At 44.8% G+C, this 15,546-nt stretch overlaps 1 protein-coding gene across 2 annotated transcripts in view; it reads left to right on the plus strand.

Annotated features, from left to right (window-relative positions):
- Positions 1-3,603: 3,603 nt before the first annotated feature.
- Positions 3,604-15,546, plus strand: part of agmo (alkylglycerol monooxygenase) — a 49,180-nt gene continuing 37,237 nt past the window's right edge. The window contains exons 1-3 of one of the 2 annotated variants that reach the window (XM_056443835.1): positions 3,604-3,790; positions 10,649-10,779; positions 11,581-11,732. In XM_056443835.1, coding sequence (XP_056299810.1) covers positions 3,671-3,790; positions 10,649-10,779; positions 11,581-11,732 — 403 coding nt within the window. In that variant the 5' untranslated portion in view covers positions 3,604-3,670. Of the gene's footprint in view, positions 3,791-10,097; positions 10,325-10,648; positions 10,780-11,580; positions 11,733-15,546 lie in introns of those variants that run through there. The other variant, XM_056443836.1, reaches the window with a different exon arrangement.

Below are 15,546 nucleotides of genomic sequence, written 5' to 3' on the forward strand. Positions count from 1 at the left end.
TGGAGGAAAACTCACCTCTGTTAATAAATGTAATAATTTATCACGTGCCCAGTTGTCACAGATTATAAACTTACCCATAAACAAGAATGAGTTACGAGAAACTCACCTCCAAACCTGGTCTTCTCTCACCTGCAACCACCAACTGCCTTTAAAAAAGAAAGAAAAACAACAAATTTAGACCAAAACCTTCAATATGTGCATTTAATTTCCTGTGTGAAGAAAGAGACGGCTGTATCGCTTCAGCTGTTGACCTCCAGGTCAGCGTCAGAGAGTCACGTGTGCAATACAACTCTGGGTCTTTATGATCTGCATGATTATCAAAGTCATTAGTATTTGTGTTTTCTCTTGCTAGAGATTTGACAGTTAACAAGGAGACATGAGCCAGAGATCGGGTTAGTGTTCCTCTGGAAGCAGAGTATTCATATTAAATGATGTTTTGGATATAATTAGGGTTTAGATTTCCTATCATACCTTTTAAACTATCCTTACTAAAGATAAGAGAAGATATTCGGCTGCGTGACCGGCTTCATATCTTTACTGGATCTGATTAGGTTAAAGTAATGTCCGTATAGTTCACTCAGGAGACTGTTGTTTGTTCCCTGAGTTAAAGGATAACTTATTGTTGACCTATATAAGAAGTTAACGATATTTTACTAAAGCAAATTAAGAAGTTTTACAATCATTATCTAAACCTATAAAAAGTTTACGATTTTTTCCTAAACTGAACTAAGAAGTTTTATCTTTTTCTAAACCTAATTAAGCTATTACACGATAATTTTCTAAACCTATGTAAGAAGTTTACAATCTTTTCCTAAACCGAACTAAGAAGTTTTATGATCTTTTCCTCAACCTAATCAAGTTTTTCCCCAATCATTTTCTAAACCTATAAGAAGTGTGCTATCTTTTACTCAGTATTTTACGATCTTTTCCAAAACCTAATAAAGTTATTTCACGATCATTTCCTAAACCTATAAGAAGTTTACTATCTTTTCCTGTACCTTACTAAGTATTTGACAATCTTTTCCTAAACCTACTTCAGTTATTTCATGATCATTTCCTAAACATATAAGAACTTTCCTATCTTTTCCTACACATTACTGAGCATTTTACGATCTTTTCCTAAACCTAATTAAGTTATTTCACGATCATTTCCTAAACCTAAATAAGAAGTTTACGATCTTTTCCTGAACCTGATCAAGTTGTTCTCCCGATCATTTGCTAAACCTAATTAAGTTATTTCACGATCATTTTCTAAATCTATAAGAATTTTCTAATCTTTTCCCAAACCTTATTAAGTTATTTCCGATCTTTTCCTAAACTGAACAAAGAAGTTTTTCGATCTTTTCCTCAACCTAATCAAGTTTTTTTCCCGATCATTTCCTAAACCGAACTAAGAAGTTTACGATCATTTATGAATCGAGTTGTTTCCTGTAAAGACGGAAGTTTATTTTCAACTGTATACATGTAACGAGTGAAAAGTTGAAAAGTTATTGGACTTGAAAACGCAGAAACAATGATAACCTTTTGTTGTAAGATCTAACAGCTGCATGAGGATACGTTGACCAGGACACCCTCTGAAGATAGATAGATAGAAGCCCTCTGAAGCGACCTGACACCGATTGGCTGAGGACGACCAGATGAGAAGGCGGTGGGAGGGGCTTCCAGTATGTTAAAGCCAAATATCAGCAATCACAATTTTACCTTTATCAATGTTCAACATCCTGAACAAAGAGTAACAGTGACGTCAAAACTCCACACTGAACTTTATTATTTGTGTTCACCAACATGAAGTTCACGGTTAATTGGGGGGAAAGGAAACTCCAGGATCGTGCTCTCGACCCTTTTACAACTTTACATCGGGAATACGCGTGCACATGTTGGCGATAGAAAACGGAAAAGCTTAAAGACATTGAAGAAAAACTTTCTTAGTTTTGTTCGTTTAAAAAAAAGATTTGGAACTGAAAATGTAAGTTTTGGTCTTCGAATGTATTCGAAATAAAGTGTATGAAAAGTTTTGTTGGGTTAAATATAATTTTTGTTCAGTCCTGCTTTTTTATATACATATATATATATATATATATTTAGATTTAATATTTTCAACTTTCAATTTATTATTTTTACAGTTTTAAATCAGATTTCTCTCAGTTTCAGACTTTTGGCCCGGATATGGTGTGGGGGAGGGGGGCGTGGTTTCACCTGGCATAGTTTATCACTTTTATAACGTTTTCTCATTCATACTCATTAACATAATTTCGTCAGTAACAGTCAATTTAGTTTACTTCCAATCCTGTGAATCTGGCGTGTCTATATATGTATTGAGTCATAATTCTGAAGGCAACGTAGTTGAGGCAGGTCCTCAGCCTTCTCTGTTACACTCATGATGCTACGCCCCTGGAGTTGAAACCACGCCCAACGCCAAAATATAAAATCAGCTACTGAAAAATGGAAATAAATATATTTTATAAAAAGTTGAAAAACTGAATAAAAATGATATTTAACCCAACACAACTTTTCATACACTTATTTTTTATTTAGAATACATTCTTGAATTTTTCAAAAGTCGTAGACAGAAAACTTGAATTTTCAGGTTCAAATCTTTCTTGAAAAATGAAAATGAATATATATTATATATAAACAAATTTTAAAAACTGAATAAAATTATATTTAAACCCAACACAACTTTTCACACACTTATTTTTATTTATAATAAATTCTTGAATTTTTCAAAAGTCATCGACCAAAACTTGAACTTTCAGGTTCAAGTCTTTCTTTCGAACAAAGCCATTGTCCTGGATTCGTCTCTGTCCTAGTGACTCAATGCACATGAGCATGTGTTTGCTGTCGGGCACGGAGGCCATCCTCATGAGGACGTGATGTTTCAGTTTTCAACAGTTGCTTTCTCTCAGACGCTCGTGTTTGTGCGTGCCTTCTTCCTTTTTTTTGCAGCATTAAAGTGACAACTGTGAGTCGATGTCCTGGTCTGATGTCCTGCACAAAGCTTCAGATAACATCTTGTGACTTGTGTGCGTCACAGCTAACTCTATGAACTAAAGCCATCATTGTAGGACTAATCTTTGTCAATTAACTTGTGACTTTATGCTGTTGTTTACAGCAGAATGTACCGGCAAAGAAATAAAGTAACACAGAGACAACCTGAAGGTTATATAAGTCATAGTATTTCCATAAAAAACAACAAAAAAGTGCACACCAGCAAACAAAAAAAGCATCTGTTTTTTATGGAATTGTGAGTATAGGAATAACACACACACAATATCAATGTGATAAATGCTGATTTATGACACTTTTATTACCGTATCTAATATATAAAATGAAAACAAAGTTTGGTACCACGCATGCATAACAGGGCAACACTCTCGCGAGACAAAGTCAGTTGAAGTGCGCTGACTGAAGATGTCCCCCCCCCCCCCCCCCCATGCGGCTTTAAAAACCTGGCCCGGACTCCTGTTTCCTGTAAGCGAGGAGGTTGACCCGCCGCTCTCCTGCTGACCTACTTCAGTTGGAGAGGAGGAAACAGAGGCAGGAACACGCCCCTTCCCCCCCCCCCCCCCCACACACACACCTACCGCTATTTGGGAGCCGTTTAAATACCTGCGCAGGTAACAGGAACTCAACTGCAGCAGCCCGTGACAGCCAGGTGTTGCGCGCGCAGATGGCTGTAGCTGTGGAGCCCGGTTCGGCGAACGCGGGGTTCCGGTCCCTGTTCTTCATGATCACGCCGAACGAGACCTCCTACCAGAGGCTGGAAGACGTGCCTGAGTACGTGCTGCAGGTGGGTTCAGGTCACGGTTTCGCGCACTTTCGAACGGTATGTGGGTTATGTTGTTTTCGTAAGGAGTCCTGCGTGCGCGCGTGTGTGTTTGTGTGTGTGTGTGTGTGTCTCAGGTGACCTTGACCTTGACTGTCACTCACTTAGGGGATTAAGGGCAGGGAGGACACACTCAAAGCCTCAAGTATCCCAACATAAGAAAACGAAACAAATCAAAAGGTCAAAACCATTTTCAACTCTGCAGAGATTAGTCTTTGATTTATTTGTTTTTAGTGACTTTTCAAGCAAAGTTCAAACCCATCCGGTGGTTCCAGCCGCTCAGATGTAAACAAGTGTTGCTTTTGTTTGTCACCTTTGCACATGTGTTATGTAAAGCACAAATTTAACTGAAGCAGCCTGGAGCTCTTACATTATTTACAGCTCTGCTCCACATGTTGTTTAGAGGTAAATATTGTACTTCCTACTTCATCCGGCAGCTTAAGTTACTTTTTATATTTTCTTCCCCTTTCCAGTCCAGTGAAAACCATATATCTCCAAAAATGTGTTCCTGGGAAGAAAGATTCAAACCTGAAAATTCAAGTTATGGTCTACGACCTAAATAAAAATAAGTGTATGAAACGTTGTGTTGGGTTAAATATAATTTGGATTCAGTTTTTTTAATTGTTTTTAAAAATATATTAGTTTTCATTTTAAGAATCTACGACTAAATAAATTGTTTATTCATCAGATGCGTGGTGCTGCAGATTAAATCAGATCGCAGGATATAAATCGAGTATATCCTGTGATCTGGAGCCTGTCTGAGTGATAGGGATGGGTATCGTTTGGGTTTTTTCCGATACCGGTGCTAAACCGGTACTTTTAAAACGATACCGGTGCTAAACGGTGCCTGAACCGATACTTTTTTTTAAAAACACAATGAGGACATTAAAAACCTCTTTGGCCATATTCCCTGTAGAAGCCGTTATCATGGAGCACTGACACACAACGGATATCAGACTGTTAACATACACAATACATGTTCTCCATTATATGATGTGATTTGTATTGTCATGTGCAGACTTTATAGGGTTAATCCTGTCACTGTGTTGATGGGCAAAGAGAACAACCAATCAGAGGGACTGAAGATGACACGTGACAAATAAAGTTTTGCTTCTGACAGCGAGAGTTACACTGAAACAAAGTGACGCCCCACGGTCTTTATTCCTCCGTCATTATATTCCCGGTAACACCGGGTATACAGCCGGGACCGCTGGACACCAACACATCTGCTGACAGACTGTCACGCTCGTAGCTCGTAGCTACGAGCTAGCTTAAGCATGGTTATAATGGCTAATTTATTATTTCTTGGGCTACTTTTATGAATGCAAGACTTGCAGTCAACGATACGGAACTAATCTGAGTTAAGGCTGCTCGTCATCATCGGTCTCCCCGTGTTCAGGGGGACCGGTGACGGTCTCCCCGTCGCCCAGCCTGACGCTGGTGTGCTCCACACGGCCTCACTAGTCACACACGGCGCAGCCTCCGCTGTCAGAGTTAAATATGAGAGGCTCGTAACCGGCTGACAGGGCGGAATCACCAGAGAAGTTCACAACAATAGTTTCTTTCAATTTCAATCGGCTCAGGCACCGGAAAGAAGCACCGAAATGTGCGTTGCGTTTCGGTCCTTGTAATACCGGTTGTATTGGAACCGGTACCACATTGGCACCGGTTTCCGGTACCCAACCCTACTGAGTGATGTCATGCAATAGACCTCAGATGTTACTGCCACTGAATAACTTCCCCACGTCTACTTCAGGCGCAATTTAAAAATAAAGTCTGAGGTTTTCTTCTGCTCCTTGCTGTCAGTTTACGGCGTCTCAGTCGCTCGTTTGTTGTGGCGAGCGTCTGGTGCAGCTTTAGCAGCCACGTGGTCGCCGTGAGGGTTTATTTTATATTTTTTACGAGGCACATCAGGGGGAGGCGAACAATTACTCCCACAGCAGGAGGGGGCCTTATAACCCACTACCAAACCTGATTAAACTAATTTTGTTATTGCTGCCGGGCCCTCGACGGCGATAAAAGTCTGTGTGTGTGTGTGTGTGTGTGTGTGTGTGACTCGGTACTGTTTACAGTTTGTTTTGTCTCCCTAATTATTCGTCTCTCTGGTCCCCGACGGGCCAGATTAATCAGAAAGCAAACAAAACCACCATCTTCTAACTGAAGAGGTGTTTTTTGGGGACTGATTTCGATCGCAAACGCAGTGATGAAAGCGTACCATGACCTTCATCCGTGACCTTGTAAAAAAACATGGATATATATATATATATATATTTAAAGAAAATAAGGCTGTTTGGGGGGTAATATGCAGACATCTGGTCCACAAATGTCTCGTATCCACGTCAGGTCCCCCAAACTCAGAAGAAAAGAAAATACAGTTATTAGATGCCACAACAAAGGCGGGGCGGGACGCAAGTATGCCGCAGTATAAAATACGCTCCCTCAAAAGTGTGAATTAATAATTTTTTGGGGGGGAGTTTATTTGCAAAAGGATAAAAAGACAAGAAGAGACGTTTTGAGTGCACGCACGATCAAAAACACGACTTTTGGAGGCGCTGCAGGGACGAGGTCGTCGTGTCGGCGAATCAGGAAGTTGGCGTCTCATTGGTTCCCACGACAACCGGCGAATGGGATCGTTGCTCCGTGGCGAACAAATGTTAATGATGAATTATGATTTGTATTTCTTTTCTTAGCTAAAGGGAGGACACTTGTGTTCTAGTGATGAAGTTTAATCGTCTCATTTAGCCACATGCTAGTCAATTTTTAAAAAAAGATGCAGAAAAGCTTAAAAATATTACATTGTGAGGGTTTTTACTGATTCATTTTAAGCCGTAGGACATAATATGTTCTGCTAGTGTCAACCCCAGACCTTACTTCAGTCATCTAACCCAAACAAAATTAATAAAACACATTACCTTTTGAGAAGCAGGAGGCACAAAATGTACATTTTCTGTGTTTTTCCTGACACATTTAGCAGCTATTTCACCCTGAAACAGAGGAAAAACAAAGATGGAGAAGAAATGTCATAAAATAAATGGGATAGACATGAGCAGAGAAAAAAAGAAAAGAGAAAAAAAAGTGAGAAAATGGAGACGGTGTTGAAAACAAAGACGAGACTTTTCCCCTCGTCCTTCTCTGAATAATTCTGCCCGAGCTGTCGAGAACGCTGCAGAGGTCAAACTAGATCTGCTCGACAGGCGAGAGGAGGAATAGAAAAAGGAGGCAGGGTTGTTGTTTTTCCTACCGGCGTCCAGAATGATAATCTGTCTCTCAGTGGGTCTGGAGGAGGTCTAGAGGAGGCCTGGAGGAGGTCTGGAGGAGGCCTGGAGGAGGTCTGGAGGAGGCTTGGAGGAGGTCTAGAGGAGGCCTGGAGGAGGTCTGGAGGAGGCCTGTAGGAGGCTTCTGGAGGAGGTCTGGAGGAGGCCTGTAGGAGGCCTGGAGGAGGCTTGGAGGAGGTCTAGAGGAGGCCTGGAGGAGGTCTGGAGGAGGCCTGGAGGAGGCCTGGAGGAGGCCTGGAGGAGGTCTGGAGGAGGCCTGGAGGAGGTCTAGAGGAGGCCTGGAGGAGGCCTGGAGGAGGTCTGGAGGAGGCTTGGAGGAGGCTTGGAGGAGGTCTGGAGGAGGTCTAGAGGAGGCCTGGAGGAGGTCTAGAGGAGGCTTGGAGGAGGTCTAGAGGAGGCCTGGAGGAGGTCTGTAGGAGGCCTGTAGGAGGTCTAGAGGAGGCCTGGAGGAGGTCTGTAGGAGGCCTGTAGGAGGACTGGAGGAGGTCTAGAGGAGGCCTGGAGGAGGTCTGTAGGAGGCCTGTAGGAGGCCTGTAGGAGGTCTAGAGGAGGCATGGAGGAGGTCTAGAGGAGGCCTGGAGGAGGTCTAGAGGAGGCCTGGAGGAGGCCTGGAGGAGGTCTGAAGGAGGCCTGGAGGAGGCCTGGAGGAGGTCTAGAGGAGGCCTGGAGGAGGTCTGGAGGAGGTCTGGAGGAGGCCTGGAGGAGGTCTGGAGGAGGTCTAGAGGAGGCCTGGAGGAGGCCTGGAGGAGGTCTGGAGGAGGTCTGGAGGAGGCCTGGAGGAGGTCTGGAGGAGGTCTGGAGGAGGCCTGGAGGAGGTCTAGAGGAGGTCTGGAGGAGGCCTGGAGGAGGTCTAGAGGAGGCCTGGAGGAGGTCTGGAGGAGGTCTGGAGGAGGCCTGGAGGAGGTCTGGAGGAGGCTTGGAGGAGGTCTGGAGGAGGTCTGGAGGAGGCTTGGAGGAGGTCTGGAGGAGGTCTGGAGGAGGCCTGGAGGAGGCTTGGAGGAGGCCTGGAGGAGGCCTGGAGGAGGTCTGGAGGAGGCTTGGAGGAGGCCTGGAGGAGGTCTTGAGGAGGCCTGGAGGAGGTCTGGAGGAGGCTTGGAGGAGGCCTGGAGGAGGTCTGCCTGCACCGCAAGCCCATTTGTTGGCTGCGGCTCTGCAGTCTGCTGCCAGATGTTGGGAGCGTTGTGTGTGATCGCAGGTCCCTGGTGGTGCACACACACACACACACACACACACACACACACACACACACACACACACACACACACACACACACACACCTGCATGTTAAAGTGGAGGCATTCACATGGGGCCTATGCACACACATGCATGCACACTCCCTCTCACTTCCATCCACACACCCACACACACTTCCTCCCTCCCCAACCTGCAGATGTGCTCCTCCGCGGCCCCCGCTCCTCGCTCTCGGCGGGGCCCATGTGTCCCGGTTACGAGTCACTCGGTCGGCGAGCGCCTTCAAGCGAAAGCTAACCAGCAGGTCTGACGCGCCGCTGAAAACGTGACCCGTCGGCTCACCCTGTCCCTCGCTAATTTGTTCCATGTTTGACGCGCCCATCGAGAGGTTGTTACTCGTTTCCAGCAGAGTGAGGCGGAGGGGTCGGTCGCTGACAGTCTGTCACAACCAGTTACTAAATGGAGTCCATCCTTTTTTACAACTTAAAAAAACAAGATTTTTATTAAACATTTTTTTTATTTCAGCAAAACATCCCAGTTTGATTCAATTAGGATGCAATTAACGAATATTTTTCGATCAATCTGTTGACTATTTTTTCGATTAATCGGATTTAAAAAAACATCATTTTCAACCCTTTATTCAAAACGAGGTTCGTATGGTCATGGAAAACCTGGAAAAGTCATTGAATTTTAAAATAGTTATTTTCAAAAAATCCCAAAAGTTTTAGAAAAAATAATTTCAATTTGTTCTATTCATGTTCATTTACGCGGTATATACTGTGTGCTTTGGAATTCTTGTATTACGACTCTCCTTGCATTACTTTGTAGTTAAATATTTAACATTTATTCCAACACTGACATAATAAAGACTTCTTATTCATACAATTCAGTGTATTAATATATTTTGGGCCAGATGACTTTGGCGCAAAGCTGAATCTATTTTAAGACGCTGATTGGATACATTGTATGTAACTCTTTTATATCTTTAACCCTTGTGTTGCCTTAGGGTCATTTTGACCCGAATCAATATTACACCCTCCCCCCGCCTTTGGGTCATTTTGACCTGATTCAATGTTTCACCCTCCTGTTACCTTTATATTTACTAACATATTTTACCCTTTGGGTTCAATTTGACGCCAGCAATTAAAACCTCCAGAAAATTATTAGAATTAATATTGTTTTCCAAGTTTAAGTGTGAGGCACTTTATGTTTGTTTGTTGACTACCGAAAGAACACCGACATTAAACATTGAATGGGGTCAAATTAATCCTAAGGCGGGGGGAGGGTGTAATATTGATTCGGGTCAAAATGACCCTAAGGCAACACAAGAGTTAATCAGTGATTGGCTAAACTGCTTCTTAGTCCCGCCTCTTTTGGGCCAAAATTGACGTGTCCCCATGCAGACGGGTACTCATAGTACCAAAGTAATGACTTCTGCAGCTGTCACTCACCACGGGTTATCTGGATGTCGTTGTTGTTACACTCAGTGCGTTTACATGATGGTATAATTTGAATCTTGCTTTAGTCGGACTATGCTATCTTTTGGGTCATCTGCTGTTATCCCAATATACACGGCAGTGAGTAATTCGAATCATTGGCCGAAAGCATCTCATATCCCATACGACAGGTGGCGCTGTTTTCATTACAACTCGTGGTGATACAGCCATTTCCGCTTGACCTCTTCACCACTACCAACAACAACCAACAACAACAACATCAACATTTCGAGAAATGCATGATGTTAATAGCAGTACAGCGAATGCAAATGGCGCTATTGGCGTTGTTTGTTTGTTTTCTGCCGGCCAGGCTCCCGGCAGTGACAACTTATCGTCTCTTTCGACTTCCGGGTCACGACATGGGAGGGAGGGGGGAGGAGGGCGGCGGGATCTCGAGCATGCGCAAAGACGCAAAGTCCAGTTCCTAATCCAATTCACCGTTACATGCCGCGATAGTCGAATTATCAACCGGATCGGATCGAGTTATCCAGGGGTGTTAATCGGATCGTAGTCGGACCGCACACAGTCGAACAAAGGTGTTTACATGAAACGGATCATTCGATTTCAGTCCGACTAAGCCAGTTATTAGAATGCATGTAAACACGGTCAGTGACAATCCAGTGTGTGTTTTATTGAGCAAACAATCCAACGGCGCTCTGCAAATGTTTGCGATCGCCCAAAGCGCCGCGGACCTTCGACCCGTTACGGCAGAGCGGTCGAGTGAAGCAAACATCACGGGCCGTGAAAGCGCCGCAGGCTTTGAGCTCGTCGGCCAAGCCAAACAGCGGACTATAAAAGCGCTCTTGTTTTCGAAGCGCTGACTCATCATTATCTGTGTGTGTGTGTGTGTGTGTGTGCAGGCCACTCCTTTCTTCATAGGGCTGATGGTGCTGGAGCTGGTGGTGGGCTGGCTGAAGAAGGGGTCCCCCGTGGTCACCGTCAGGGACGGACTCACCTCCGTGTCTTGTGGCATGATCTCCAGATTCCCTCTGTGAGTGCGAGCGTCACGCCGCTTCATCCGACTTGTGCTCCGTTAGTTTTGAGTAAAAACGTAAAGTAATAAACACGATATTATGTTCGCGTCGACATAAATACGCTAATGTTTCTTGGTGTTGCGCAATACAGCTCTGAGCCCGAGGTCAGCAGGTCAAAAGGTCAGCAGAGGTGGAAGTGGGCACTTTTCTTTTTGGGTACCGAGACAAAAAAGGTTTCCACGGTTAAACTCGGCGGCAATATTACCAACCAGACGAAAGCCGTGACCCCGCCTCTACTCGGCCTCTGATTGGCTCAGGCAGCAAACTGCAATTCTTCAAAATGGCCTCATCACAGCATTACACGCTGGTACAAACACGGTTTTGGGCGCTAATTTCCCCTTTGATGTCAGCTGTGTGAGGGTGAATCTTTATACATGTTATCTATTAACATATGAAGCAATAAAGTTACACGTATGGGAGATGTCACTGAGTCTACATCCATATTTCATAAAGTCTATGGAATGGCTTCCCCTGATATTCTCACCCTCACCAAATTTCACGCTGGAACTTTACCAACAATTATTACATTTTTAAAGGGACCATGACCTCGTCCAAGATGAGGTCATGTGACGTAGACAACAGGAAGCAGGTGCAACACACGTGATTCAACCAATGTCATCGCGATTTGTTACTCGCTAGATTGATTTAAGGAAATGGCCGACTACGTCTCCCCCCTCTCCACCCGGACGTGACGCCCCGAGGTGTCCGGTGAAGCGGGGACTTTAGATATGGTGCTAACGCGTGCACTCTGTGGCCAGGCTGTTCACCAGGAGCTGCGAGCTGACCGCCTACCTGCTGGTGTGGGACCGGTACCGCCTGCTGGAGCTGCCCTGGGACTCCGCCTGGACCTGGTGGCTCACCTTCGTGGGCGTGGACTTCGGTTACTACTGGGTCCACCGCTGCGCTCACGGTAACCGGCACGAGTCACTCGGAGCGAAGGATGTAGGGATTTAGAGATTAGATTAGATGAGAGAACTTTATTGACCCCCAGTGAGGAAACTCATTCGCCACCAACAGACAAAAAATAGACAAGAAAAACATCAAAGGAACAAACTAAACCAGAAGATGCTCCATAAAACACGACCAGAAAGATGCTAAATAATACAAATAAATAAAAGGTGTTCATTAAAAACCAAAATGCTGCTGGAACAAAAGACATTCTGAGTGTTAGGAGTTTAAAAAAAAAATTCTGGTTGTAGTTTTGGGCCTTTTTCTCCACATGACACAGAAACGGGTTTGCACATCGTGTGTGTCCCCCCCCCCCCCTCTATTTCTTTCATTTTAAACTCATCCCAGCGTAAGAAACACTCCCAATTAAAAAAAAGTTAGAAGCTCCTTCTCGGATCTGTTGCTGAGGTCAACTCGGGTTCACGGTGTTAAATATTTGGAGAGTGCACCACTTCTCCTGGTGGAAAAGTATTAAAATGTTAGTAGAAACCAAGCCTGCATCGTACGAATACTCTTTATTTCCTTCGAAATTATGGCTCACTATACTAAGCATCTCATCCATGTTTTAAAAAAACAGCTTCTGTACGCTTTCACACATTTAAAATGACATCGCTGATGGTGTCCTACATCCTTTATGTATCACGTGTCACTCAGATAATGGCAAAAAACAACAACCACAAAGCCAGCTGATGATAAATGGTTCTCAAAATATTGATTTAGTTGCCATCCCTGCAGGGAGGAGCACACTGGATAGCACACACACACACACACACACACACACACACACACACACACACACACCACGCTGTCCTGGACCTCGTGGAGGAAGCAATTATTTTTGAGTTACATGCAGCTGGTTTTAGAGCTGTGCAGATGTGAGAGGCCGTAGTCTCCAGAGGGCTGTGGTCTCAACCCCGGAGCGCTCGCAGTAACAAGCTGGAGATATATCCAAAGGCGACCGTCGGAGCACAAATTCAAAATGATACGCCGGATACGGAGAATTCCACACGGGAGGAGCTTGGCATCTTCTTTTTTTGTTTTTGTTTTGCTCAACACGGTTGCGCGTGCCAGATCGCTCGGCGGCGGGCAGCTCGACGTGCCTCCGCCGCCGCCGCCTCGTCCGCATGGCTTTTGGCTGAGAGTCCAGAATGTGGCTCAACAGAAGCTGCGTTTAAAAAATATATAAAAACGTCTCGCCAAGAACCGCCCGACAAGATTTCGAGGTGACTGAGAAGATCGCTCGGTTTTTAAAGTGCACTGGAGGTGTGACTTGTCTTGTTCCTCAGGTTATGCAAGTCTTTTCCTCAGAAAGATGTAATCCTTTTCTTAAAACAGGTCTCACACACACACAGCATCCATTTAAATAACATGTGAAAATAATCGCCAACATTCATCAATAATGAAAATATTAATAAATGTTCTCTTCAATTGGGGTTTATTACCATTTGCAGGCACGCACGGGGGCTTTCACCTCAGGGACCCAGACCTGGACCCGAGTCCACGTAGCCCCGTGAGTCCAGTACACCTGATGAGTGTTTGCATACTCACAACGTAATGCTCTATAATTCGCACATAACTTTCATTTATTCTGTCGTCTGTGTGACTCGGCATCACGAACCGACGCATTTGGCGTAGATAGTAGATCTAGAAATACCGGCCTCTCCCCCAGGAGGGCGCTGTTCGGGTCTCACGTAACTTTAAGTAATTAAGTTAACGCCACTCCCGTAGTTTATTTAACCTGACACCACTCATCTTTTTTCGTCTTGTGCTGCGCTCCTCGCTTTTTGTTTTACGAGAGCGAATGTTTTTCTCTCTCTCATTGTTTTGACAATTTGCCGGTTACCACGGCAACTGAACATAAAGACTTTATACTGCGCCATTAGTCACGAGGTAGCGGACAGCTCCCAGTTTGTGTCAAGCCAGCGTTAACATATTATCATATAAATAATAATAATAAACATCACTTAACTTCATGAAGGAAACTGGGGAGGATCTGATTCGGATCGTTAAATATCCGAACGATCATGTAAACAAAGATGATTTCGGAAACCCTGTGTGTGTGTGTGTGTGTGTGTGTGTGTATAGGGTTACTGCTGTAACGTGTGTGTTCCCGTCGTCGCCCTCATTGTCTGACATTGCAGAGGAGTGACGCTCACAGTATCACATATCTGCTCCGTCTATTTTTGAACGGCAGAATAATTTTGTACATCAAAAAAAAAAAAAAGGAAGAAGAAAAAGAAGAAAGCTCTCCTTTCATTTCCTCTCCTGCTGGCGCGGTCACGACGGAACATTGCGGGGTCGCGGATCATTTGTCCGGTGCCGAGCGCCCGCGGCGCTTTTTCCACCCCGCGTGACGGAAGCCGACCGCGGCCCTCGCTCGTCACCCCGGTCGGCCGAGGTCATCTCGGTCGACCGCCGCGAGCTTCCGCAACAAATCCTCCGGCGTTGTGGGATGGGAAGGTTTCCTACGACGGAGCGCTGAGGAGCGAGACGGCTGCAGGGATGCCGGGGTTTAGAAAGTGTTTTGGTTTATTTGTGTCGAAATGATCACGTGACGCTGATTATGGAGTTTTATATTTCATCGCACGCCGCATCTGTATTCCTCTTCCTCCTGTAAACCTCCATATTGCGTAATAAGGGGACAATTACAGCACAACTGCAAAAGTGACATCCTCTGCTGGGACACACCGGCCCTTATTAGCCTCCGTCTAGAATATCATTTTTCAGTTTTATGGCCCTTTTTTCGTTTTTCCCCCTTCGTAGTTTTCCCCCCTCGTGATTTCCACATGAAAAGGACGGCTCGGAGATAATTAAGCGGAAAGTACTTCGGGCCGGCCGCTGACGCCATCTTCCACCGAGCAGACGTCTTCGCTCTCGCCAGACGCCCCAGTGATTCCGGAGATAACAACGAGCCGCGCCCGGGTGGATGACATTCAGGATTCTGCTTTGACAGAAATATGTAGCGGCTAGAAAAAGGTGCGCTTAAGTTATCCTCCAGCTGTGTGTGTGCAACGACTACAGATGTATTGTTTTATTACATGGATGCGACCCACAGTTTGTAAAGCGCCCTTGGAGACACTGATGAGCTTCAGGTGTACTCTGCCAGCTGTTTTCTTGTTCGCCGAACGTCCAGCCGGATCCAACTGGTCCGACAAAGAGAGCGAGCAACGCGTGCGTCCACTCGGCTGTGTCACCACTTCCTCCCCACCCCTTTTTTTTTATTCTGCCCGCCGACTCCTCGCTCGCTCCTCTTAACCAGGCGATGAAAGGTGTTTCTGGAAAGTGCGAGTAGCCGCAACCACGGGGGGTCCTGGAGAGTTTAGCCACGGACGGACGGACAGACACACACACACACACACACACACACACGCGCGCGCCGCATGATCCTCCTACTGCGTAGATTAAAAAGAAGAAGCTTGCTGCTTTTTTTTCGGGTGAATATATAGATACAGTGGGTACGGAAAGTATTCAGACCCCTTTAAAATGTTCACTCTTTGTTTCATTGCAGCCATTTGCTAAAATCAAAAAAGTTATTTTTATTTCTCATTATTGTTCACTCAGCAACACATCTTGACAGAAAAAAACAGAAATGTAGAAATTTGTGCAAATTTATTAAAAAGGAAAAACTGACATATCACATGGCTGTACGAGCTGAACAGGCTTCTACTCAATACTGAGCAAAGGGTCTGAATACTTATGACCATGCGATATTTCAGTTTTTCTTTTTTCTTTGCAAATATTTCTACATTTCTGTGTTTTTCTGTCAAGATGTGTTG

Source organism: Pseudoliparis swirei, chromosome 22, assembly GCF_029220125.1.
Source record: "Pseudoliparis swirei isolate HS2019 ecotype Mariana Trench chromosome 22, NWPU_hadal_v1, whole genome shotgun sequence".
Lineage (NCBI taxonomy): Eukaryota > Metazoa > Chordata > Actinopteri > Perciformes > Liparidae > Pseudoliparis > Pseudoliparis swirei.